Source organism: Stenella coeruleoalba, assembly GCF_951394435.1.
Source record: "Stenella coeruleoalba genome assembly, chromosome: 11".
In the NCBI taxonomy this organism is placed as follows: domain Eukaryota; kingdom Metazoa; phylum Chordata; class Mammalia; order Artiodactyla; family Delphinidae; genus Stenella; species Stenella coeruleoalba.
This window is the reverse complement of record NC_137157.1, coordinates 59,127,331-59,153,248: the sequence shown is the minus strand read 5'-3', so window position 1 is coordinate 59,153,248 and position 25,918 is coordinate 59,127,331. Positions and strand designations below refer to the sequence as shown.

Here is a 25,918-nt window from a genome sequence, read left to right as displayed (position 1 = left end):
CAGAAATTTCCATAGATTTTGCCTGCAGAGACTGATGAAATAAAAATTCATTTTAAGGCAAGACAAAAATTTTTTTTCTGCCCATTTTGGCCTCCTTCCTCCCCTCTGGTGTGCACTGTGCACCTGCATTATGCATTAACCAGACCTCTGCAATGGCAGAAATATCTGCTCGACCGTAGAGATCAATTTTTCTTCTTCTGGCACCAGCCATGTAACGCCCTAGATGATATTTCTTTCTCAATCCTACGTATGGGGTCGTGATGACCCACCTCTCGCCTTGTACGTGCAGACATCTTTGGTGAACTTTATGTACAATTCCAATATGTCATTTCCCTTAAAGATAGGGACTGGTGCAGAACAGACTGGTCAGATGACCTGCGGAGATACAGGGCAGCACCTAATAGAATTTCTTAGCTTCAATACTTACTTATGACCTATTAATGTTACTAGCTACATTACTTGTAATCTTATTTTTAAAGATTATTTTTTCTTGCATTACCGTATGTGTGACTGAGCTTCAGATCAAATTAATGATGATTAGGTGACTTGAAAAGATTGATCAAATATGTAGTTCTATAAGATCAGTGATAGTGTAAGTCTAGATATAGGAAGAAACAGCAAGAGGAAACAATTTCCTGGACCATAACAGACCAGTAAGACAGGTGGTCCAGAGGCTTTCGGCTACTGTTAACAAGGCCTAGTCCAGTAATAGTACATTGAGTGGCCTATCAAAGAAGTCCTCACCTGACCTGGGAATAAGCATTCCTAGTGCCATGGGACAAACTGGTCATGAAATGCCTCTCAAAGCTTGGTCGAAATTAAGACTGAAAGGGAAGGGATTGTAAAATGAAGAATGTTGCCCACCATCCAGTTCTACAAGAATCAAGTCATTAGCCACTGCAATCGCTGACCTACAATACACCTTGAAGGAATTTCAGGGCAAAGATCAGGAGAAGGCACTTTTGCGCTCTGGGAAAACTGACAGAACTGGCCCTCAGATAGTTAGATATTTTCAGGAGAAGTTTTACTCCCATTCCTTCCTAACTTTCTTCCTTCCTAGAGGTAATCACTGTCCTAAAGTTGATATGCATCCTATCTGGACACACTTTTCCGATAAATAAAAGGATACAGATAGATGCCAGGTAAATAGATAGATGGACTTATTTTGTGAAATTTTAAAGTAGCATAAAACTCATCTTTATAAACTTCATGTAGGGGAGCAAACTTTGCCACCCTGAAATGTCTCTTTGGCATGTGGATTATTTCAAGCTGAAGACAACCAAGGCTCAAAAGACTCAGGAAGAAACTTTGACCTTCTGCCTTAGCTGCCTAAAGAATTTGGATAGAGGGACTGTAACAGGAATAGAGATCTCACTAGAGAATATGAACTAGGTGTGTTGGAAATCAGAGTCTGCTTAGTATCCCATTGTCTTTACATAGTCCAGTAAATGTCTGTTTACCAAACATTTGCTTTTTCATCTCCGTGTGAATTGCCTTCCTCCCCTTTGAAGTCCCAAACCACTATCCCCAATATCATCTTTTGTCTTTAGCTGAGGATGGTATTTAAGGGGAGGGTTTCACCATTTGGGTGAGTTACTCAGTTCTCTGGGGTGTCTCCCATGGATACATGTTTAAACTTTTGTTTGATTTTCTCCTGTTAATCTGTCTCATGTCAATTTAATTCTCAGATTAAAGAATTAAAGAAGGACCTAGAAAGACGGGTAGAGGAAAATTCTTTCCTCCCTGACACTCACCACTCACATACTACTACAAAGTATAAAGCACTTGTACACATAGATCATTTAAATCTCACAAGAATCTTTTGGAACTTTATTATTCTAGCTCTCCACTTTACAGAAGAGGAGTCTGAGATAGAATTTCAGTTGTTTGCTTACAGCTGGTTATACAGATGCTTAGCACAAGAATTAGGCTCAAATCTTGGAGCCTTTCCACTCACCAGACTACATTTTCATCATAAATTTTGGTTCAGGGTTTATCCTGGTAGAATATAGGTAGGGAAAGGTGATTTCTGGAATTTACAATCTTGTATTTCTGGGAATTTATTCTTTTCAACTAGAATGTAGTATGTTTGTGGTCAAGGAGCATATTTTAAACTACTTGGCACCCCTCTAGGCCATTTAGACAATCAGACAGTTAGCAAACGCACGGTCAGTAATTAATTATTGACTTGAATTGAGACGACTGAAGAATAGTTAATGGGATAAAGACAGTAACTGAGCCCACTGGTTCTCCTGTACGTATCTGGAGAAGCATTTTAAATCCTAGGACAGTTCTCACACACCCAAACCTGCAAACACTACCACCATCCATTCACTTCCCTATATTTTGATTACCCTTAATAAACTTTGAAATTCTGAACCAGATTATGACAATAAAGACAACATGTTTTGTACACAACAAAAACACAAGATAAATTCTTCCTTGCCTTACCTCCCAGGGCAGAGTTAAAATAAACAACCTTGGATTATACAGTGTTATTTATTTCCTACCAAATAAGCCAGGATGGGTTTATTCATATGTTAATAAACAAGTTTAGATGAAAGGCTATATACAGCTTGAAACATTTCTGAAGAGGAAATAAAGAGTAGGAGGGAGTTATAAGTTCTGAGAATTCATTATCACACAAATGATCACACTTAAATAGGTCACAGAAGCTTTCCCTCCAGGTCTGGGTAGACTGAACCTAAAATGGTACAGGCAGAGGGGGTGTAGGGTTTCAAATTTTAAAGTGTTTCTCAGGAAAGAGGTACTACATTTTGCCTTGAAGTACCTGCTCCAATTCGTCACTGCTTTGAATGACTGGGGTAAACCCTTAGCCCCTCTTCCTGTGTTCTTCAGTAGAAATAAACAACATAATGATTCATAATGAAGAAATACTCTGACCATAAGAACAATTAGGTTTCTAAGTCCTCTTTTGTTACACAGTGTAAAACTCCAGTCTGAAGGGAAAAGCAATGGAGCAGGAATCTGGAATTTAGCCCAGCTCTCCCCTGTGGCTACCCATTTCCATCCTTCTTAGTTTTAGACCAGGTCCAGCCTGTACTTCCAGATCCTCACCCTAACTTAGTCTCAGCCCAGAGATGCACTCGATTCATAGCCCCAATCCCCACACCCACCCCAAATCTTTACAATCCCCTCTCCCTTATTTCAACCTCACTTCTAATCATTACGCCCAATTAAAATTCATGTCCCTGAGCTCTGAGTTCTCAAGAGTCAGAGCCTGTTAACACACCCAACCATCAACCACTCTCAGTCCAGCTGCCTCGCCAGCACTTACCCACAATCCTGCAGCCAGTCTTCAATCTTGTTGATTGGATTCCCTAGAAAAGCCAGACATCAGATCACCGTGGAAACTGAAGGAAATCAGATTTCCTCCCTGAAATTCACCCCATTCCACAAACATCATTATATAAGCCACCTCATGACTCCTTTTTGTTCCCATAAAACTTTTCTTTAAGATAAAAGAGGAATATACCCGTGTATAAAAATAGTGGATAGGGCTTCCCTGGTGGCGCAGTGGTTGAGAGTCCGCCTGCCGATGCAGGGGACAGGGGTTCGTGCCCCGGTCCGGGAAGATCCCACATGCCGCAGAGCGGCTGGGCCCGTGAGCCATGGCCGCTGAGCCTGCGCGTCCGGAGCCTGTGCTCCACAACGGGAGAGGCCACAACAGTGAGAGGCTCGCGTACCGAAAAAAATAAATAAATAAATAACGGATATTTCTTCTCTCTCTGCCTCTGTGCCCCCTTTCTCCCAGAAACTTGGAAAATACCCCAAGGTTTGGGAACAGGAATAGATCCTTCTCTTCAAAAAAAAAGGAAAAGAGAAAAAGAAAATAAAAAGCACAATTTTGCGTTTGTGCTTTTTGTTTCCTACCAAATAAGCGAGGGTAGGTTCACTTACATAAGATTTATTTTTAAATTTATTTTTTACTTTTTACTCTTATGTCTGCAGCGTCATTGGAACCTAAAAGAAGCTCTGAGAGGCATGTGGAAAAGGTACTATTACTATTTCAGGTACTAATACTTCAATTAGACAAGCATGTCCTAGAGCGGTGAGTGACTTGCCAAAGGTCACGTCACACAGCTGAGTTGCAGCCAGAGTCCAGGCACCCAGATTGCGTGTAACCTTGTTACACAGACACAGAAACACTCCAAACATTCATAGAGAACCCTGGCCTCGGATCCTCACAGATAGCTGCTCAGGACGAGGCAAAAGTGTGCCTCTTCCTTTTTCCTAATCTTATGCTGTTTCTTTCTCACATAATTCATGCCTCATATTACTATACTCATCTTCCCTTAAACTCATTTAACCCAGTCAAAATAAGCCTTGTGGTGGTGGTGGTGGTGGGGGCTAGCCTAAACCCAGGACCCGCTGCCCGCACTGCAGACCTGGGCATCTGGCACGTTTTCCATATCACAAGAGAACGTGCAAGTCTGTTTGATGTCTAATGGCCTCTTACCTTCCTGGAAAACATCATCCAGGCCAGAAGGCTCGGGATCTGGGACACCCTGCAGGGCTGCGGCAGCCTCCTCTTCCAGGACCTGGGTCTGCCAGTGCCGGCTCTGTCGGAGCCAGGCCCGTCGCCTCTCCCAGGATGTGGGGCTCAGCACAGAGCCCTCCATGGCGCTGGTTCAGACTTCAGGGCCTCCCACCACAGGGATGCTGTCCTGTGAGTTGGAACACAGTGCTGCTGCCTCATCCCTGGTCAGTAATCACCACTCCCAGGGCTGTCCCCACATCTTCCCAGCTCTGCAGAAAGCAGCGTAACCCTCTGCCCGTTCCGGAGGAGGGAGGAGATGTCTGGTTCCTCCTCCATCTTCCAAAGAAAGGAATGCCCTGAGCAATCTAAACACCAGGTCTTCCAAGTTTGGAAACTGGAAATATCATATGATTTAAGGGACACTGAGAAAGCGCTTCTGACTTGAGAGTTGCTACTTCTCATGATAGGTGAAATGCTGTATTAGAAAACATTTTCTTTAGTTCTTAAGAATTTTGTCTCCCAGAATCTTCCATTGTAATTAAAATATCTTTAAATTTGCAATGTGTAAATTTCACTTTATTTGATCCTCATAAAGATACATGAAGTCTCAGATCTCAAAGGTTAAACAGATTTTCTAAGGTCTCACAACCAGGATGTCAGTCTAACTACAGTCATTCTGGGCTTGTTTTGTTTCCTATCTAGCGTAGGATTTCTCTGGGGGCAGTAGGGATGAGGGTGGGGAGAACCCCATAATAAAAACAACAAGGAGACATTGCCTGAAGCAATTAGCAGTTACCACTTTCAGGATCATCACTTTCTAATTCGTCAGCTTGGGTTTCTCCATGGCTCTGAGTTACTTGTCCAGTTCATCAGTGTGCTAATACTTCATTTAACACTGCCTAATCAACACCTCTGTATTCTTCCAAGAGATATATTCTGATGGCACGAGGCACTGATTCAAAGAGGAAGACAGAGAGGATGAATCATTCGATTGTCCAAATAGAGCGTAAAAAGACTTGAGGCTAATGTACAGTCATTGGCTTATACTCTGTCCTCCTGCCTCTTCCCCACCAGCTGCACTCACAGTCCCCACAGTGAACAGGTGGAGGTGGGACCAGCCCTTGTCACTGGAGCTGCCATAAACGCTTCATCCTCATGGCTACACCTTTAACTGCTGGAGTAAGGAAAAATAAAAGGGGGAAATAAATAAGAAGAGTGCCAGTTTCCAGAGACTTCTGCTTCTCAGACACTCAAAAACAAAATCATCAGTGAAGCATTCAACAATGTAGGCACTAAAATACCTATTTTTGAAAAGAAAGTCCTGAACATAAAATGCATTCCTAGGGCAATAAAATTCTTTTGGACGTTTCTGCTTGTGACAGACAAAACATACCCAGAGAAAAATAGTACATGATTACTGCCGTCTGATCTAAATTCTTTTACTGCAGGTCCAGCCTAAGGCATGTCTCTCCCCCAAGGAGACACAGCAGTTGGCACTATGAAACTTTATGAACCCTGGACACCCGGCCCTTTCTCCACTGCCTGTGCCTTTAAGGGGAAATTAACAACTGAATGAAGTCTGTGGTGTATAGTGAAGCCACAAAGAGGGGTAGCAGAGAGAATTTGTTGTCCTTTGGCCAGAGCTGTTATGAGGTGATAACATGAGGACGAAACTGCCACTATGAAGAATTTAGGGAAAGAGTCTAAAAAGCCTTGTTAGTGTGCATTTACCTAGTACTGCACCTCCATCCAAAATATTTAATATGTTGGTGTCAGTCAGTCCGGAGAAGAAAATATCAAAGGCTAACTTGCCTATTGTCTTTAATTTCCAGGGCAAATGAATCTCACCTAAATCACAAGAAATCTTCAGGTCACAAGAAGAACTAATTTGGTGATCAGGGGAATTTAAAAGGAATTCAGGAATTCAGGAAGGAAGGGAGGGAGGGAGGGAGAGAAGAAGGCAGGAAGAAGGGAAGGAAGGAGGAAAGGAAGGAGGGGAGGAAGGAGAAAAAGAAGGAAAGAAGGAAGGAACCTTCAACTCCCACACTTTATTCTGCCACTTACTAATGGTATAGCCCTGGCGAATTCAATCCCTTTCTCTGGGCTCAGTTTCTCCATGAGGATGTTACAGCCTAGCACAGTGTCAGAATCTCACTAATTGAGATGAGTGATGGAGGCCTCTACTTTGGTTTCAGCATCCTCTGTGATGTGAATCTATCCCACACTCCTCCTACATCTTTGAAAATACGCCAGACTCACACAGGCTCATTTCCCCTCTGCCCCCTGAAAATGCTTATCCCCCGTTCAACCCTAGGCTTTCCCCGTTTTTTTCCCCTCCCTCTTCTTCCCTCTCAGCCTTTGGCACCCTTAACCTGAAAGCCCAACTCTTAACCAATTTCTCCGTGAAGCCAGGCCTGGCTTCCACTTCCTCCAGATGATAGGTGCTTCCACTGAGCTCCTTCCCTGCTTGACTTTCTTCTTCCTTGTTCTTATCACTAACATACTTTATGTTTTATTTGTTAATGCAATTTACTGTTTATTCTTCTGATTAAAATAGAAGCTCCACAAGGACAGAGATTTTTGTCTGGGTTGTTCACTGCTATGTCCCTGAGGCCTAAAACAGAACCTAACTGATCTTCCCCAATCTCTGCCACACGTGGGTTATAGAGACCTGTTCACAGGGCATTATGGGGGAACACTGTAAGTACAGCAGTATTTGGAGGCCGGGAGAAGTAGAATTGTCTGGTTAGCGGTAACAGAGGGACGCTGTGCTGCTTGGAGATGAGACACCAGGTGTTCTCTGTGGAAATCTGGAGGAAGCGGCACGTGATTATCAGACAAGCATGTCGGCAGTGAGAGTGTCAGAAAGAACTGAAGGATGAATGCACACAGCTGTCAAGATGGCACCTTTGGGAGCATGGAGGGTCCTTGTGACAGACAGAGGGCATGGAGAGATTTCCTCCAAACGAGTCATACAAAAAACACACACCTGGATGTACAATGGAGTTTGGTGCCGTGGAAAGAGCACTGATGGGAGTCAGGAGTCTTGGGCGTTCTTCTAGGCTTTCTGTCCAATTAACTGACTTCTGGCAAGTCAATTAGGTTTTCTATTTGGGCATTGACTTCAACCTCTAGAAAATGAATTGGTGGGACTCAATGTTGTAAAAGTTCGCCTCTAATACCATTGTTTATGAATTTATTCCAATTGAGTCTGAAATATTTGTAGGAATAATACCTGTACAAAAGATGCATTTGTGTAGTTTTTCCTGTAAGAATTAGGAAACGGCCCAGTGGCCTCTGGAGTTACTTGCCACTTAACAAATTCCCTTTCAAATTAACACTGACTTATGAGGTTCTTGGACTTAAAACCTTCAGTGACCAAGGAAGGTGGTGAGCCTGGATGAGGGAGGCTGAGAAGGAGCCCAAGGAGTGTGATTCAGTCAGGAGAGCTCAAGGACCCCCAGCACTTCTTGAACTTTTCTGCTTCTTTGCTTTAGCTTACCCAGTTTCAGCCACCTTCCTCTCTGCCCAAACACATTCTACATTTTGAAGGGCTCCTCAAGTCATCTCCGTTCTCTTGCCCACCACTAGCACCCAGCACGTGCGCCTAGACCACATTCAACAAGTCGTAAGTGGCTTACCTTTCTGGCCGTTATCCACCATTGCTTGTAACCTGTCCCCTAAATCCTACCTCAGGGCAGTGTATGGTACATTGCAACAGAAGGGGCTCAGTAGATACTGTACCTGCAGAGGACCAAGAGTCACGCTGCTGCTGAAATATTAACCCCCTCTAGTGTGTATCATAGGCCAGGGGTTCCCGACTTTCCACATGGTCTCAAATCCTAATGTATGTATTTTGGATACATTCTAATGAAGAGGAAAAAGGCCTGGGGCATAGTCACGCCACCCCTTTATTGATAGAACATAGGGCCACACAAATCTGACTGAACTTATAAGCTGAAACTATCAACTTCTCTTGTCCTAAAAAAAATATTTTCCAGAATTTTTCATTGTAGGTTTTTATTCCCTGGTCAAAAGTTCCTTCTGGAATCTGAGTACCATTTTTCTTGATGCTGGTTTAGATTATAATATTACATTTAGTCTATCTTCTGTGGGGATGAAAGTCTGATGCCTGCTGATATATTTTCTCTGACATTCCCACTAAGCACCTCCCCACACCCAAAAAAACAACAACACGAATGCCACGCTGGTTCTGTTTCTACTTGCCTGAACCACCCCAAAGCCTCCTTTCCCCCTCTGCTATCATCTTCAGTCCTCTGTCTTTTCTTCTTTCCTACATTTTTCTAGGGATTTACTCCCAAAATATTTCTCCACAATCTGTGTGCTCTGGAATCTGACTACAACCAAGTACAGTAGGAGAGAATTCTCTTTTTCTGAGGATGTTATAGTTCAAAGTAGAAATTGCAGCAGCCGTGATTGAAGTTAGACAAGAGGAATCACCATTAATGGTTTAAGACTAGGGAGCTGGGGACTTCCCTGGTGGCGTGGTGGTTAAGAATCCGCCTGCCAATGCAAGGTACACACGTCTGATCCCTGGTCAGGGCATATCCCACATGCCACGGAGCAACTAAACCCATGCGCCACAACTATGGAGCCTGCGCTCTAGAGCCCGCGAGCCACAACTACTGAGCCTGTGAGCCACAACTACTGAAGCCCGAGCGCCTAGAGCCCGTGCTCCGTAACAAGAGAAGCCACCGCAATGAGAAGCCCGCGCACCGTAAAGAAGAGTAGCCCCGCTCACTGCAACTAGAGAAAGGCCGCACGCAGCAACAAAGACCCAACGCAGCCAAAACTAAGTAAACAAAATAAATTTAGTTTAAAAAAAAAAAAGACTAGGGAGTTGTTTCAGAGCTTTGAAAGGAATATCTTCCAACTAAAATCATTAGCAGAAGCAGTAACTTTACTAGCAGAGAAAACCTTTATGGGTATGTGATTATTACTACACTGAGAACATCACTTACTTCCAGGCTCTTTTCTAAGGAATGTAGTCAGAGATTCACTTTATATAAACATGGGCAATTCAAAGCAATAGGTACTCATAATAACTGAGATGTATAGAGTTCCTTATATTTATCCATAAAACTGTCTCATTGTCAAGTATATCTTAAAAAAAACAAAAAAACTCTCCCACAAACTACTTCACTTAATCCCAACAATCTCCTTGGAGCTAATTATTGCTATCTGAAGCTCAGAGAGATATGTGACTAGTCCAAGGTCACATATTTAGGATCTTATGGTGCTGAGATTTAAACTCACATTAGTCTGACTCTAGTTGTATCATCTTTCCACTAATAATGGAGTAAGAGAATAACCTAAGATCACCATGCAGGTGTCACTGATAAATGTAATTTAGGATAAAGGAAGAAGAAACTATGTTAGTAGATTCTCTATTTCACATGCTAGATGAACTCTCCATTTTATAGTCTAGCATAGAAGAGGCAGATAAACCAAAAGTAATTTATGCTTGACTTTGTGACAATCTTAGTAAAGGAAGAGTTGCTTTGTTTGGTTATTAGTGTAGTTTTCCTTCTTGACTCCAACTAGATGGTTATGAGGCAGTTTTGTCTTCCTCAAGCTTAGAGTGGTTTAGCCGCCAGGGAGGGCCCAACTAGGTTCTAGCTCAGAGAAGAGAGTCTGCCTGGCATTTCACATTACTTGTAGACTGTTGTGGCATTCAGAACATTTAGCAATGGTTACGGAGCAGCACAGGCAACTCAGAGGTCATACCAGTCCCAGTCCTGTGACTGGGTCCTTCAAGTGTGTGGCTAGCTTGGCACTGAGTTTTTGGTGCCATCTGGGGAGTCTTGTGGGAAGAGCTGGGGTAGCTGGGTTAGTGATGGGCACTCAGTGGTCTTGGAGTGATGAATATTTATCATAATTTGATATGAACGTATTTTAATATCTTAGCAACCATATGGGCCTACCAATCTAAAATACGAGCTCTAGTTACAGATGTCTCACCAAGGGGATACTCTGAAGGGGTCTAGGAAGGATGGCCAGCTCTTGAGGAGGAAAACTGTAGAAGGAGTGTGGGGCTGTGCAATCAGAGTAAAGCTTGTCTGAAACCACAGTTCTGCCTACTTACTGCGTATGTGTCCTCAGTGACATCCTTATCCCCTCTAAGCCCGAGTTTCTTCATATGTAAAACAGACAGTGTACCAAACTTGTTGGGTTATTGGGGTTTCAAAATCAAAACTCAGATAATGCATACTAAGTCCCTGATGTATAAAGGAGGTGCTTAATAAATATAGTTATTATTGTTATTAATTTCCCCTCAGTCTAAGCCATTCACTAAAGTTGGAACATTTTCAGGAATAAGGAAAGAAGGAAGGAGAAGGAGTGGGCAGAGCAGGGTACAGAAGTGTGCGTCAAGTCCAGACGGTGAAAGAAGGATGATGCTGTCGAGAAGAGATAAAAACTAAGCGGTAAATAGGCCCTCTGTTCTTACTTAATGCCTAAAGCAATCAGAGAGATCGTCTAATCCTGATCACTCATTTTGCAGTGAAGGAAACTGACACAGAGAGAGAGACAGAGAGACAGAAAGAGAGAGAGAGGCTTATCTTAAGTCACATAGAATATTAACTGTTATCAACAGGACACACACAAGTTCTGAGTCCCAAGTGTGTGCTTTCTTCCTTTATATCACACAGCCTTCCTCCTCACTCTTGGTTTCCAAGACCCAGCCTTAGGTTTCTCTTGAGCACGCTGGGCCTCCTCCCGGGATGTGTATCAAACAGACCTCTCTTCTCTTCTGGCTGTACTGTGCCTATACCCCAGCAGTGCCTGTGAACTGGGACTGAGAGTGAAAACAAGCGTGGGAGGAGAGAAAAAGGAAACGGAGTTTCCATGATGGGGCCTGTAAGACCTTCCGCAACTTATGCATCTTTTCTGCAGTCACAGACAAGATAGACATCACCACTCTTGCAAGGGGTTGTGGGAAATCCCAGGACAGCCAATTTCTCGGTTTTCAACAAGGACAAACTCCACCTCAAGCCAGGTTGACTGCCCCCCATTCTCCATACCCCCAACCCCTGCAACAGGCTCTCACACTCCTTCACAGATAGGCAATGTCTTGCTAATCTCTAACCCTCTCCCATGTCACTGCCATTTGGAAGAACATCAGAACAAAAATTACCCTGAGTGCAGCATTTTTGCATCCTGAGACTTCTTGTGGTCTAAGGGAGCAGTTCAATTGATTTGAGGAGAAAAGAGGGATGCTATTTGATAAATAATACCAAGAAAAATGCCCACTCACTTTCATAACTCGTTTCCTCTCTCTTTTCATCTCCTCCCTCCCACAAATAAGTTTAGCTGAATAAATCCCGAAAAAAGACCATCTACAGCCTCTTTTTCTCTCCTCTTTCTTACTTACTTCTACCTCCATGATGTGGATGAGTTTTATGGGAGCCTTGTAAACTCCTACAGGAAATATTAAAGTTGTACATTTGGAAAAAAGGGATCACGTGCTGTCCATGTTGGGAGACACTAGATTCTTTCATCATCAAGGCATCAAGAATAAGAGACATCAGTTTGCCTGGACTGGTTTACAGGTAGTTCAGTCTAGAAACAGGAGTGAGAATAAGCAGACTTCTAGATCTTGAGTTAGTTCTGTGAATTCCTATCTTTAATTCTTCAGTCTCATTTCCTTGGTAACGAAGCTCTGTCCCTCCGATGCTCATGTTTATTCTTCCCTCTTTTTCTTTCACAATATCTACACCCTCTTTTCTTCTTCTCAAAATCTGTGTTTAAGCCTTTTTGCAGTAGGCCCGTGTATGGGCCGGGCACACAGTACTGTGGGTACTGGAATACCCACCTTTGTCTTGTCCTTTAGGCTGTAAACAGAACAGTTGGCAGTTATCAAGTGGAGATAGATGTCTGATCATTTCCTCTTACTGTGTGAATCATGACCTGGGCTGGGACCAAACTTCCTCTCCATTTTCTAACAGAATATGAATCATTAACCAAATGATGGTATTGGGTCTCCATGCCTACTACATTATGCTTAATCACTGGACTCCATCTAAGTTTCAGCAGAGCAAAGGAGTTATGAGAAAGTGTCTTTAGTATGGTTGTAAAGAGTTTCCTTGGGATGCACATGAAGAAAAAATCATTTGTAAGATCTCTTTCTATCTCTCTTGTGATAGCTTTAGCTTGTTATCTCTGATAGTCTCAGCAGAGATAGATAATAAACCTATCTTACTTTATTCCTAATAATGTTTCAAGTTACATGAAAATTAGACCAGATCTTTAGCTCTAATCACTCAAGCCTAATAACTCAAGATTGGACACACAGGTCGAAAGTCTGCAACCTCCAACCTCCTATCCTGGGCGCTGCTGTGTACTGTCTAGAAAGTTCCCTTGCCTCTCTATTTAGGGCTATTTGCAGTAGACAGAGTCACTGGGGATCTCTTCCAAACACTTGGGGTCTTATCAATTCTGGGGGGCTCTTTCATCATGTCCTTGTTCTACACTGGGGACACACCTCTGCTCCTCCAACCACTGGTGGGTTCAGTAGCAAGGAGGGCACGGGAAAACCCCAGCGTAGAGGATCTTTCCACTCCTCTACCTTCCCCCAAACTCATGCAGGTGGTGACATGCTCAGCCTGGCTACCACTGAGACCAGGTGTGTTGGAGGAGCAGACCCCATCCCTCCTCAGGATTACACAGGTCATTAAGCGGTCAATAGATTCATCAATCCAACTCTGAGATGTACGGCTTGAACACTAAACCTGACAGGGGGTTATTGATCTTGAGCCTTCCAGTAAATTTGGCCCGGTGTCGTCCAGTTGTATAAATTCTCCCTCCCCTTTCACCCTAGTATATGTTGCTATAGTTATCTCCTCAACAACTTTCTTCTACAGCTTTTGAAGAAAGTGGTCATACCCACAAAAAGCAAAATTCATTCTGGCTAGGTATTCCCGAGAGTCAGAGTTATGGATGCTAGAATGGGACCCAGATGAAGCTAACAAACTTTTCTCCTTGAGAACTTTTCCAAGTGAGAATCAGATTGAAATGCAGCAAAAGTGAGGACAGCAAGACACAGAGAGGAACTTCTCAGATGAGAAAGATGAAAAATTCCTAAATATTAATTCAGGCCGTCGAAGGAACCCATGTTCTGTGACCCTAGCAAGAGTACCTCTCTGATAATAGGAAGGAAAAAAAAAATAAAGAGACCTTGTTCCAAGAGGCGCAGTGATGTATTTTTTAAGGTTGAAGTCAGGGATGTGGGAGCTTTTCTCCTGACATTTCCATTTTTTTGGCAGCCTGATTTTTCTCTGACTTGTTTCCTCCTATCCCCCAGCACCATCCTAAATCAGTACAGTCTTAAAATTGAGGTGGAAGTTGTACTCACCTGTTCGCTAGTAAAGAGCTGAGTTTGAGGCAAAGCAGTTCTCAGAGCTGGGCACAGCCCCTCCCGGCTGGGATGGAGGTGAGGAAAGGGAGAAGGTATCATATTGCATATTGTATCTTTCTCTCTGTCTTCATTAAAATGCTGTTGCCAGCTTGAAAGGGGAAGCGGAAATGAGAAAACACACACACACGTACACTCACATATGTACAGTCCCCTCCTCCTATCCTGGCCACATCCTCTGCTCTTTAGCTCTGCAGACTGACTGTAGAAGAAAATATCTGCGGTCCCCAGAGCTCACCACTAGGGAGCCCGTCCCATCACAGAGCTGCTGTGTTCTTTGCAAGACAACAGGAGATCTTTTCCTGTTAAGGGGAAGGTACAGCTCATTTAAGGATGTGTGTATAGGAAGTCTTCTAACCATATAACTGCCTCAAATAACCCCACTGCCTCACATAAAGCTTCTGTCTCCAGGAGGAGAGGTGTCTAAAAATGGTAAGGCTCTCTCCCGAAAATTATCTCAGAGAAGATGCTTACAGCCCCATCACACCCTTGAGAGGGCTCTAAGCCAGAGTGGATCTGTTTTCGTAACTCTTTCACACTCTGGTAAATTCCCCAGAAGCTTGTTTTCAAATACTGCACCATTGTAAGCAACTGTTTCTCTGTGTTGACTTCTTTTTTTTTTTTTTTAAGCAAGTTTCTTTTCGTTTCTTTTCTTTTTTAAATTTTATTTATTTATTTTTGGCTGTGTTTGGTCTTCGTTGCTGTGCAAGGGCTTTCTCTAGTTGCGGCGAGCGGGGGCCACTCTTCATCTCATCATGGTGCATGGGCCTCTCACTGTCGCGGCCTCTCTTGTTGCGGAGCACAGGCTCCAGACGCGCAGCTCAGTAGTGTGGCTCACAGGCCTAGTCGCTCCGCGGCATGTGGGATCTTCCCAGACCAGGGCTCGAACCCGTGTCCTCTGCATTGGCAGGCAGATTCTCAACCACTGCGCCACCAGGGAAGCCCTTGACTTCTTAATATTTTGTTTTCATGCTCAAACCAATTCAAAGTATTTCTTTTTGTAAATAAATGATTGCTTTCCGAAGGTTTTCCAAAATCTGTCACATCCTGGAGATGTCTTCAATTTATTGGCTTTCAGTTCCAAGAAGACTTACTAGACTCTAGAATTTTTTCCCATTCCTCTATCACTTTCACCTCTGACCAGCATTCAGCATCCTTGACAATACCTCTCCTTATCTCTCCAATATTTCCTAATATTTTTTCTTCTTTGTTGTTGCACCATTCAAGTTATTTCCTATCTTTCTTTCCTGGTCCTAATTCTGTTTCCTTCCCTGTGTCATTTACTTATAAATATGTATCATAATATTTATTGTACAAGACACACCTCTGATGTGCTAAGTAACTGTGACTGACTTTCGCGTATTCATTCTTTTTTTCCCAAAAAATGTATGGCTATAACTACAGCTGGATCTCTTTTTACCATGTTCCCAAATTCCATTTCCAATTGCCAACAGGACACCTTCATTGGATACTCACAATATATAGTATCGTGGAGAAGCCTAAATAAAATTGCTGCTCAGCAAATTGTTCTCTAAACATTACTTTCTTCAAAGATAAGTAGTATTAAAATAATAATTCTTGATGTCTCTCTCTCTCTAATACACAGAGACACACACAATACATTCATTTATATGTAGGGATAAAAATGTCTAACATATTTTCCCAGTACATGGTAGGTGCGTTTAAACATATGCTTTTCTGAGAATCAACTCAAAATCAACAGATAAAAAAGCCAATGCTAGCACTCCCTTGGTCTCTTTAACATTATTTTTTTCTGTACAAATTAACTACAAAAACTAGCTAATGGAACTCTTAAAATTATTTTTAACCTTAAGTTTCTGAAATTCATTAATTTCCTTGACAGTTATTTTCAACATGCTGGGGACAGGGAAAGTACCACCTCTATAGCGCATTTTAATTTTTAGCATGATAGGAAGCTGCTCCCGGTATTTAGTGCCTGAGGACCAAAGATGCTGAACGTCTCCGAAGCCGCAGGACTGTTCAGCAACAGGAATGACCGTCCCAGCCATAATGCCAACATTCTGATAAACATGGGTGGTTTCACAGTTAGGAGATTCGGTTCTGGAGTCACACCCTGGTGCTAGGTGACTCTGTGGTCCTGGACACATTAATTAACACCTCCAGGCCTCAACTTCCTATCTGCAAAATGAAGATAATCTTAAAGGACTGGTTGCAAAGCTATAGGAAAAAAAGAATGGAGAGTATATAGTCCAGGGCTGAACTCACGGCAAATGCTCAACAAATTGCAGCTATTTTCTTAAGGCTCTTGAATACAACGTTTTCAATTTATCTATCAATTGAAATGCTATATATCCCTGTATCCATCAAAGTGACCTTACTGATTAAAGAAGCCATTTCACAAGGAAATTTCTAGAGATTCTGTTTGTTAAAGAAATGTTTGCTTCTTTATAAGCTGTTGCTGAAAGATGAGGATGGGGCTTCCCTGGTGGCGCAGTGGTTGAGAATCTGCCTACCAATGTAGGGGACACGGGTTCAAGCCCTGGTCTGGGAAGATCCCAAATGCCGCGGAGCAACTGGGCCTGTGAGCCACAGCTACTGAGCCTGCGCGTCTGGAGCTTGTGTTCTGCAACACGAGAGGCCGCGACAATGAGAGGCCCGCGCACCGCGATGAAGAGTGGCCCCCACTCGCCGCAACTAGAGAAAGCCCTCACACAGAAATGAAGACCCAACACAGCCTAAATAAATAAATAAATTTATAAAAAAAAAAAAAAGATGAGGATGAAGGCTACATGATTCCCAGGAGGATAAAGAAGGCCAGAATATTCTTCTATGTTTGTCTTCTTCCTCAGTTGTAGAGTATTTCTCTCTTAGCTACTCTTCCTCTGTCCTTTAATAACATTAAGAGCCTCAGTTGACACTGTAAAGTTCTCTGATCATATATTCCACAGGCTTCCTGAAACTTTGACCAATTGTCCTTTTTCTGCTAGATGCAGTTCAGGATTTCAGGAGGTTTTTAGGAGATTTTGTTCATTTTTTTTTTCTTGGTTAAAAATAAAAACCCTTAAACCATCTGAGATGTTGAGTTAGCTCTCTGCTGCCCATGCGATTCATCAGTTCAACACTTCATCACATGGCCAGATTGTCATCTTAGGGTGGCCTCCCTCCGTGCTTTATGAAATTTAGTAAAAACACTGAACTGGGAGTAAAAATGCCATCTGGCTTTAACACTAGCTATATGACAATTACTTATCTTCCCTGGCTATCAGTTTCCTCTTCTGACAAACAGAGGAATATTTTCTAAGATTCTCTTGGGTCTAGAAACGTATAATACGTACATACACTGTTTTTCTCTTCTTTCATGTACCCATGTGTGGTTTATTACAGAAAACGAAAATATTAAGTGACGGATCTTTGGTAAGAAATCACTAGGAAGATAAGAGAGAATGCGTTAGGGAAAAAAAAAAAAACAAACCTGTTGGCCTTTGCAAAGCTAAGTAAAAATTGCTTTTGCATGATATTATCCTCCAGACATGTAACCTGATAACACTGATAAGTAAGCACTGAGGTGTCATCAAACAGATGAGCTGGGGCTGGGCATGAGTTCTGAAGCTATAGAACGGAGAGCTAGTTGGCAGGCTGCCAGCTAGACCTGGGGCAGAGCCAGGACAGCTGCCTGGCGAGGCTGTCCCAGGATGGAGAAGCTGCTGTTCACAGCCGCTGCTCTGGGCCGAGCAGCTGGGCCTCCCTGCCCAGGCCCAGATGCAAGCGACATGCTTCCATCTCAGTTCTCAGCTTTCCCTTTTTCACACCCTCGGGTTTGCAAACAGCCATTTTCTACTGAGTCTGTCTCTTCAAATTACCAATGTGGGAGTTTGAGTGAGTTTGTCTCCTTCCTGTGCCAAAGGCTCAAAATTGGGGAGTGGGCGTGGATGGAACCCTAGGGGAGAAGGTGAGGGTTCAACTCGTCAAGGAGTTGAAAGTTTTCTGAACTGTCTCCACACCAGAAAATGTCCTCCGAGATCATCTTGTCCTTTTCTCTGCTTCTGTGCTCTGTGAGTACAGGATTCCAAGAAATGGGATTTGCTAACTTTTCTATCGCACCCGTTCCCCTGAATCACTCAACTTAATTGCAGGAAAGTTCTTAGTTCTGTTTTGCTATCTCTTCCCTAGTTGGAAGTCCAGCAGAACTAAAGAGCAATATGTCACAGCCCTCTGCAGAAGGTGTTCCTGTAGAGATCTGAAATGATAATTCTATTTAAATTGTATTTAATTGGGTACCTTCTAAGTTCCAGAGATAAGCTAGATCCAGGGGGATACAAAGAGAGACAATATGAAATGCTATCTCCTAGAGGGCTTACTCTCTTGTGTGATCAAATAATTTGGGAAAATACATGGTTAACAAAAGAAAAACCTGATTCTTTAAGGTACAACTTCTCGAAGCTTTTAATAAGCTGATATGAATTGTGACTCTCTTAGGAGTTTCTATTTCCCAAATGTCTTAGTCTTTTTGTTTTGTTTTGTATTTTTGGAGGAACATCCCAAGAAAATTACTTATGGGGAAGTTGTCCTCCACTACATCCATTTCAGTTCTGCCTTCTCTAGATTAAATAATGACGTTCCTGTCTTTTGTCATACTCAGATGATTTGAACACAGATTGTTTGACTATCTGGTAAGCCTATGTCCTAGCTTTCATCTGATCAAGGCTGTTTAATTTAGAAGCACGTTGTTTAATTTAAAGGTCTCACTGGGGTCTCAAGTGTGATTCACGTAGTGAGCTCAGTGTTTTATAACCCCTTTGAGGAGGACAGAGCCTGGGGTCCACGGATGTGAGTGGAGGAGAAGGGATCTGGGGATTTCACAGGATGGGAGTCAGAGGACTTTGGGGGCCCTGTGGACTTCAGGAATGAGAAATGTGGAATAATTTTCAGCTTGGTTTTCCTACCTAGAAGAAAAGAGGGCTTCTAGGAGGGTTCCTCTCTCTACCAGGAACCTGATACAAAGTCAACACTTATAGCAATGGTAAAACTGGTGGTAGGAAAAGAACAAGGGGGATGACTGAAATGCAATCAAAATGTTTGGGTGAAAGAGCATTTAAAGTGGGTTGAACCTTCGAGAAACTATGGAGCAAGTGCCAGCAGGCGAGTGACCTCACGGACTTGGGAAGCGTTTTAAGCTGGGGTCTTTAGGTCCAGCACTCTAAAACCTTAAAAGGATAGGCATGAAAAGCCACAGCAGCAGGTAGAATTTGGAGGCTGCTGTAGATTTAGTATAAGGGAAAATATGTAGGGTTTGAGTGTGGGGTTAGGGTTTAGAGGCAGAACACAAGAACTTGGGTTCCAGTGAAGACGGCGCAAGAGTTAAACAGATTGGAGGAAGCGGGGGCCTCTTTTCTAAGCCTACGTCCTTTGCTCATCTCTACAGAAGGGAAGCTCCAAAGCCCTGAGGCCATTCCTCCAAAGCAAGACTGCTCTCCCCAGACACAGTGGACCAGAGACCCGGGCGGAGTGGACAGGCAGGCACGGGAGGGTGTGGGGCAGCACCCGTGATGGGGGTAGAACACCACACCAGGATTGCTGGAAAGATGTCAAAATGCTTCATCCGCGTCGTGTCAGTTAATCAGAGGAAGTGGGACAACCGTCAACCTCTGATCAGAGGGACTGCTGCAGAGAGGGAGATCGTGTAGCATCCAGCCCAGCCCTTGGTCTGGGCAGGAGTCTCGGCTCCAAGGAGAGTTCTCTCTGTTAGGGTTAGAGAGAAAGAAAGAGGAAGAAGTGAGGAGAAGAAAGAAGAGAAGACAAACCAGGGAGAAGCACAGAGAGAATCTGAAAGGAAGTGATTCACACACAAGAGAAAGTAAAACTGGAGCGTAACCTCCCCAGTTTTGAAAGGCGAGTTGCTCTAACCGACCTCTTACAGGAAACATCTCATCTTTCGCAGGCACCTGGTCCCGTCACAACTGCCCTCCTCCTTCCCTGGAGGAGCAGTTCCCTCCTCTGGAGCCCCTCCTGCCCTTACCAGCTCAGACCTAGCAGCTGGCAAGGCCCACCTTAGAAGGTAGGGGTAAATGAGAGGGTGGGTGTGAATGAGATTTAAACCAAAGTGTTCTACAATCCCATACTATCATTTTTGCTGCGCTCAGGAGGAACTTGTTTCTTTTGACCTACATTTGCTAAAAGAGTGAGGAGTCCAAAAGCCTGTCCTTTAGGCTTTGCTCTGAACCTCTCCTGGATTTCAGGATTCTTCACTACAAAATGATCAGATACAAATAAATGGTCTTTAAGGTTCTTTCCAGTATAATAGTTTCTGTTTCTAATAATACTAGTTACCATTTGTTGAGTAAATCTGGGAAAAACAATGAATGTATATTAACTCTAGCCTTCAAAATCCACTTCTGTAGAGTGGATTTGATAACCCACAGATGAATTAAATGAGACTTTAAGCAGAATCTGTGTGTCCTGACGTTTCCCTTCCCGCAAACCTCTGTACTCACAGATGAATTCTTCAAATAATTTTTTCCCTAAAGACCACCAGGTGGCAGCCTATACCAATTCTCTGAGTTCCGGTTGTGGTTACTTACTAGGTGGCATCAGCAACTAGCCCACAGCTCAGAAGGTTGACCTAACCCAAAATGATGAATTAACCCAGGAGACTGGCTGGATTTAGGGGCTAAAGTGGGTAAATGAGGGTTTCTTCTTCAGATTGGGTAAATTTTTATTTGGGTCAAAAAGTTCAATAGGATTTCAAAAGGTTGAGGAAAAAAATGAAGGTTAATGCTGGCAAATCTGAGCAAACATTAAGTACCAAGGTGGAAAATACAGGTTATGTTTGGGAAAACTCAAGTAGCACAAGGTGAGTTGTATGACGAAGAACGAGAGGAACATAAGATTGTTAAGACAGTTTGAGGCTAGATCTAAGAAATTCTTGGATGTCATGGCTCAGGGTTTGAACTTTGTTTTATTTTGTAAATTTTTCTTTTGTAATAATTTCGAATTTATGGAAGAATTGTAAGAAGAATAAAGAGAACTCCAGGTCATCTGTCACCCAGACTGACATATTTTTCTTTATCACAGTCTCTTTTTTTTTTCTGAACCATGTGAGAATAATTTGCAGATGTTATGCCCCTTTACCCTTTACCTAAAAACAAAGCTACTGATTTTTACACATCTAGTACAATGATCAAAATCAGGAAATTTGACAGTGATACAATACTATTATCTAATATAGATCTTATTCAAATTTCATTTCTTCCCCCATAATGTGCAGGATCACACACGGCACACAGATTTCACATCTCTTTCGTCTCCTTTTGTCTGGAACTGCTCTTCAACTCCCATTTGTCTCTCATGACCTTGACATTTGGGAAGAGTATAGTCCTTCTATCCTGTAGGGCGTCCCCCAAGTTGGTTTTTTTGCAGTTGCATGTTATTAACGTTGGGTTAGACAACTTTCATGGGTCAGGATGATGTAAGTGATGTAACATCCTTCTCAGTGCATCACATCGGGAAGCCCATGGCATAAATTTTCCCATTATTGGTAACACAAGGCAGTATTCTCCTTTTGTTTTGTCTTTTATTGTAAAGTTATAATTTTCCTATTTAATTAATAAGTGCTTTTAAATATTTTGAAAGTAAGTAAACATCCTATTCCTTATCAAACTTTCAACTTTCACTTACTAGTTTTAGTATTATATTTTCTTAATGGTGGAGAGTCAAAAATATACCAAAAATGTATGGAGTAGGGTAGGATATAATTAGAACCATGTTTAGAAATACCATTCTGGAAGCTGTGTCTGTGCATTATGTGTTTGTGTGTGGTGTGTGAGTGTGCGTGTGTGTGTGTGTGTGAGAGAGAGCGTGATTTTACTCTCTTTAACTCCTGTTACTGACCTTCTTCTGCCTAGAACTCTGGTATTGGAGTTCTAACCTGCTTCAAGAAATCTTTTAACCTTGAGTCTAGCACATGACAACCCTGATAGATTAGAGAGGGGAAAAAATACCCTCTTCCAGGTCAATGCTGCCCGATCTCAGAGCACCCACCTTGGTTGTATTTGCTCGCTTGGGCAGACACCCCTGTGCAAGACACAACCAGCACAGTGATAACTGCAGGAGCCTACAGCTCTGGGTTGGATTTGGGGGCCATTAGAATCTGGGAGAGAACAAACATTTCTTAAGCTCTCACTATCCACCTACCTCTCTTCTAGATGTTTCACAGTGCAGCCACTCAGTTAAATCTCACAGCAAGGAACCCTTCAAGGCAGGCATTATTATTCCTAACGTACAGATGAAGAAAATGAGTTCCAGCGGTCTCCGTATAAGGCCAGGATTTCATCCCTGGTCTGTCTGATTATGAAACCTGTATCACTTCTGCTCCACTCATTGCCATGGCCATACCAAGAGCAACCCTTGTCATTGTCTCAGTAACTGATATAAACAGCTTCTTAATATGCATTTTCCTCCCAGCATGGTGGGCAATAAAGAGCAGATACCATTTGTCTTATTTTATAGAGGAAGATATTGCCCACACAGCTAGTGACAAAATTAACCTTTTTGACTTTCGGTCAGAAGATTTTTCTAATTATAGCTTGTCCCTCCTTCTTCTGAGGAGGGAGGAGAGGATATGGGTGGCTGAGGGGGGAAAACATAGGGCGTAAAAGCTGTAGGGATGGAGGATTTCAGGGGTAGGGAGACGCCTCTTCTGGCTTCCTGGACGTGGGCTGTGGAGCTGCCCAGTGGTGCCTGTGGGCTTTGGGATGCAGGTCACATCTGAGCCCTTCTTGGCTCCTTTGCCAGAGCCCATGAGATTGGCAGGGACCCTAGAGAAGAACCACTCTTCTCTCGGGGGCAGGGCCAATGCTGAGCAGCTGAGCAAGCAGGACTGGGCAGGCAGGCAGGGCCATCTCCTCCAGCTAATCGGTTGTCCAGAGTCCCTGGAGCATAGCTTCCCTCTGTCCTTCCTCCCTCCCTCCTTCCCTCCCTTGGGAGGCAAGAACTGACTTCTCTCCCTTCTTACTCCCAGTGGCTCTCAAGGCCCCCGGGGGAGATCTCTGCCTGGGAACAAGAGAGCTGAAGGAGTGATGGAATCTCAAAGTACAAAAGCAAAGGAAGAACCAGGTTTCTCCTCTGTTTTTTGCTTAAAAGACAAGAGGCCCCTAGGATATAGAACAGACGACAAATTTGCAGACATTGCAGGGGAGGGGAAAAGTTAAAAGCCACAGGAAAAGTTAACTCTGAGAGTAAAGAAAAAGAGCCCCAATAAATATCTATATGTCTTCCCACTCCCCCAAATAACAGGCTGAAATGTGAGTGGGAACTGGCTTAGGATTGAAATAAAGGAAGATTTCTGTGGAGTTTTGAAGTTTTATGTCACTTTATGGGGGTAGATAAACCTGTCAGGTCCAGCTTGGACACTGAGGGAAGGGTGGGATGATGCTGGAAGGAAGAGTGTGTTTCACAGGAAGACAGTGATGAAGCGAGTGGTGGGCTGTCAGGATTTGAATCCCTGCCCTGCCATCATTAACCAGCGATGTGAGTTTGCATGAGCTGCATGGCCTTGAAGCCTTAGTCTTCTCATGTAACATGGGACAGTAACAGTGCACATCTCTGGTGTAGTGGGAGTGAAATGAGAGGGTATATAAAGCTTAGTATATCACCCAGTACATAGTAAGTGAGCAAAGAATTTAGCTGTTTGTTATCACACTTTTTTTTTTTTTTTTTTTTTTTTGCGGTACGCGGGCCTCTCTCTGTTGCGGCCTCTCCCGCTGCGGAGCACAGGCTCCGGACGCGCAGGCTCAGCGGCCATGGCTCACGGGCCCAGCCGCTCCGCGGCATGTGGGATCTTCCCGGACCGGGGCACGAACCCCTGTCCCCTGCATCGGCAGGCGGACTCTCAACCACTGCACCACCAGGGAAGCCCTGTTATCACACTTTTTACTTATGATGAAAAGAACGTTGGGTTGAGGGTGAGGAAAACCGTTCTTTTATTTCTACATCTTTCAAGATATCCAGTTCTTTTCCTGGTAAATAATATCTTCTTTCCTTTATATGTCCTTTATGCAAAAGGGCTGCATAGTGTGAGATCCAAGATCTGTTTCCAGTTGTGATATTAACTCACGTTTTGAGATAATGCAAATTATGTCACTACTCCGAGCCTCAGTTTCCCCAAATATATATGGAGAGGATAACACCTATTTTGGGTTGCTGGTTAACAGCATAGTGTTTTGAATCAGACAGGCCTGGATTTAAATTGTACCTTTAACACTTACTAGCTGTCTGACTGTGAGTATTGTAATTAACATCTCTGAGCCTCAGTTTCCTCCACTGTTAAGTGGGAATTATAATACCAAATACCTTGTTGAGCTTTCAAAGGACAATTTAAGACATTTAAGTATAAGCTGCTTAACCCAGACCTCTGCACAAAGTAGGCATCCTCCAAGTAAAATGAGTAGCTGGTAGCTTTTTGGTCTAAATGAAATTGCCTACGAAGTATTTTTTTCAATCACATTTCTTTTGCCTAAGACAAGACGTAGATAATGAGTGTACAAATTTAAAATCCTTCTGCTTTCCCCATTTAGACAGACCCACTGAAAAGGTATCTGAGAATATCAGTCCAGAATTCAACCACAGCCTGCTCCAACACTCCCGTCCCCTGTTCCCTTCCCCTCCACACTAGCTAACAAGGCCCATCCGTCAACTCTCAAGCTCACCTTTGTCATGCAGAGTGGACGAGTCGCTAGCTACCAAGCTCACCACCCCCCCCAAAAAAACACACCAACACAGGTGCACACATTCTGCGCTCCACACACATAATTTCTCAAAAGCCAAATTAAAGTCACCGTCCATCCAAGGACAGAAGTCTCTTTCCTCGTCCCTTCTCCCGGGGGAATCCTCACTTTCCACTGACATCACCCTGCACTCCCCATCCTCGAACACAGGCACAAACTGGACACCATCTCACTTCTCCTCCCCTACTCTATTGCTCAGTAATTATATTCTCCGCCTCCCAGTGTCATGCTAATACAGGCTCCTGGCACAGCTGCCCAGATTAAATTAGAGCCCAAACCAGCAGGCTGACTAATTATATTTTCAGCCTGGAATTCTCTTCCCCCACCTTTGGGGTATGGAGCCAATGAGGAGTAAATTAGCGCTGCCAATATTTGCTGAGGACATTTGACTCTTCTTGCCTGGGTGGTTTTGTCTTCCCCATCCAATCTGGGCCCCTGGAATTAGATTAGATCAGAAAGAGAGAAGAGAGTTTTACTCAAAGGACCTTCCTAAATCCCATCCATCCTCCTGCCGGCTAGCTCAGCTGTGCGTGGCCACCAACATCAGGCCAAAGACGAAAGAATGGCACCGAACTATTTCTCAAGACTGAGATTCTACTCCTGCCTTTAGGAGTCCTTCCCCTCTTCCCAACTCCGAAGTCTCTTCTCCAAATATTCATTGCCACTTATCCTGCAATGATTGTGGCTGAGTTCTTCCACCTCTGTCTCAAGTGGAAAAGAAGGCTACTTTCTTTAACAGAATACTGTTTTACAGTTTATCCACCAACTTTTGTCTTCGTGGCTGGAACATAATAAGTATTCCAAATTGCCTGGAGACAAGATTTGCCAGTCCTTCATTTCTTCATTCCATGAACATTTGTTGTGCACTTACCATACGCCCCATAATGAGATGGACGTGAAAGTATGGAAAGGCGTAACTCCTGCTTTGAAGAAGAGCAGGGACGCATGATTGGTCTAACTACGTATAGATGTGCAGGTGGATAGATCCTTTGAGAAATCTGTGCTTCACGCAGTGCTGGCACAGAGGCTTGGGACAGGGATCAGCAAAGGCATCATTGAAGAGGTGACCCTTGCGTGAAGGTTTGAAAAGTTGTTCAGAAAACCATTAAAGGACTTCTCTGGTGGCGCAGTGGTTAAGAATCCGCCTGCCAATGCAGGGGACACGGGTTCGAGCCCTGGTCCGGGACGATCCCACATGCCCTGGAGCAAATAAGCCTGTGC

At 43.4% G+C, this 25,918-nt stretch overlaps 1 protein-coding gene across 2 annotated transcripts in view; it reads right to left on the bottom strand.

Annotated features, from left to right (window-relative positions):
- TESPA1 (thymocyte expressed, positive selection associated 1) overlaps positions 1–25,918 on the bottom strand; it is a 127,003-nt gene that overhangs the window by 23,023 nt on the left and 78,062 nt on the right. Inside the window, exons 1-3 of one of the 2 annotated variants that reach the window (XM_079936932.1) lie at positions 13,875–13,980; positions 4,481–4,688; positions 3,299–3,341 (exon numbers count right to left, since the gene is read on the bottom strand). In XM_079936932.1, the coding sequence (XP_079793058.1) occupies positions 3,299–3,341; positions 4,481–4,643 (206 nt within the window). In that variant the 5' untranslated portion in view covers positions 4,644–4,688; positions 13,875–13,980. Of the gene's footprint in view, positions 1–3,298; positions 3,342–4,480; positions 4,689–13,874; positions 13,981–25,918 lie in introns of those variants that run through there. The other variant, XM_079936931.1, reaches the window with a different exon arrangement.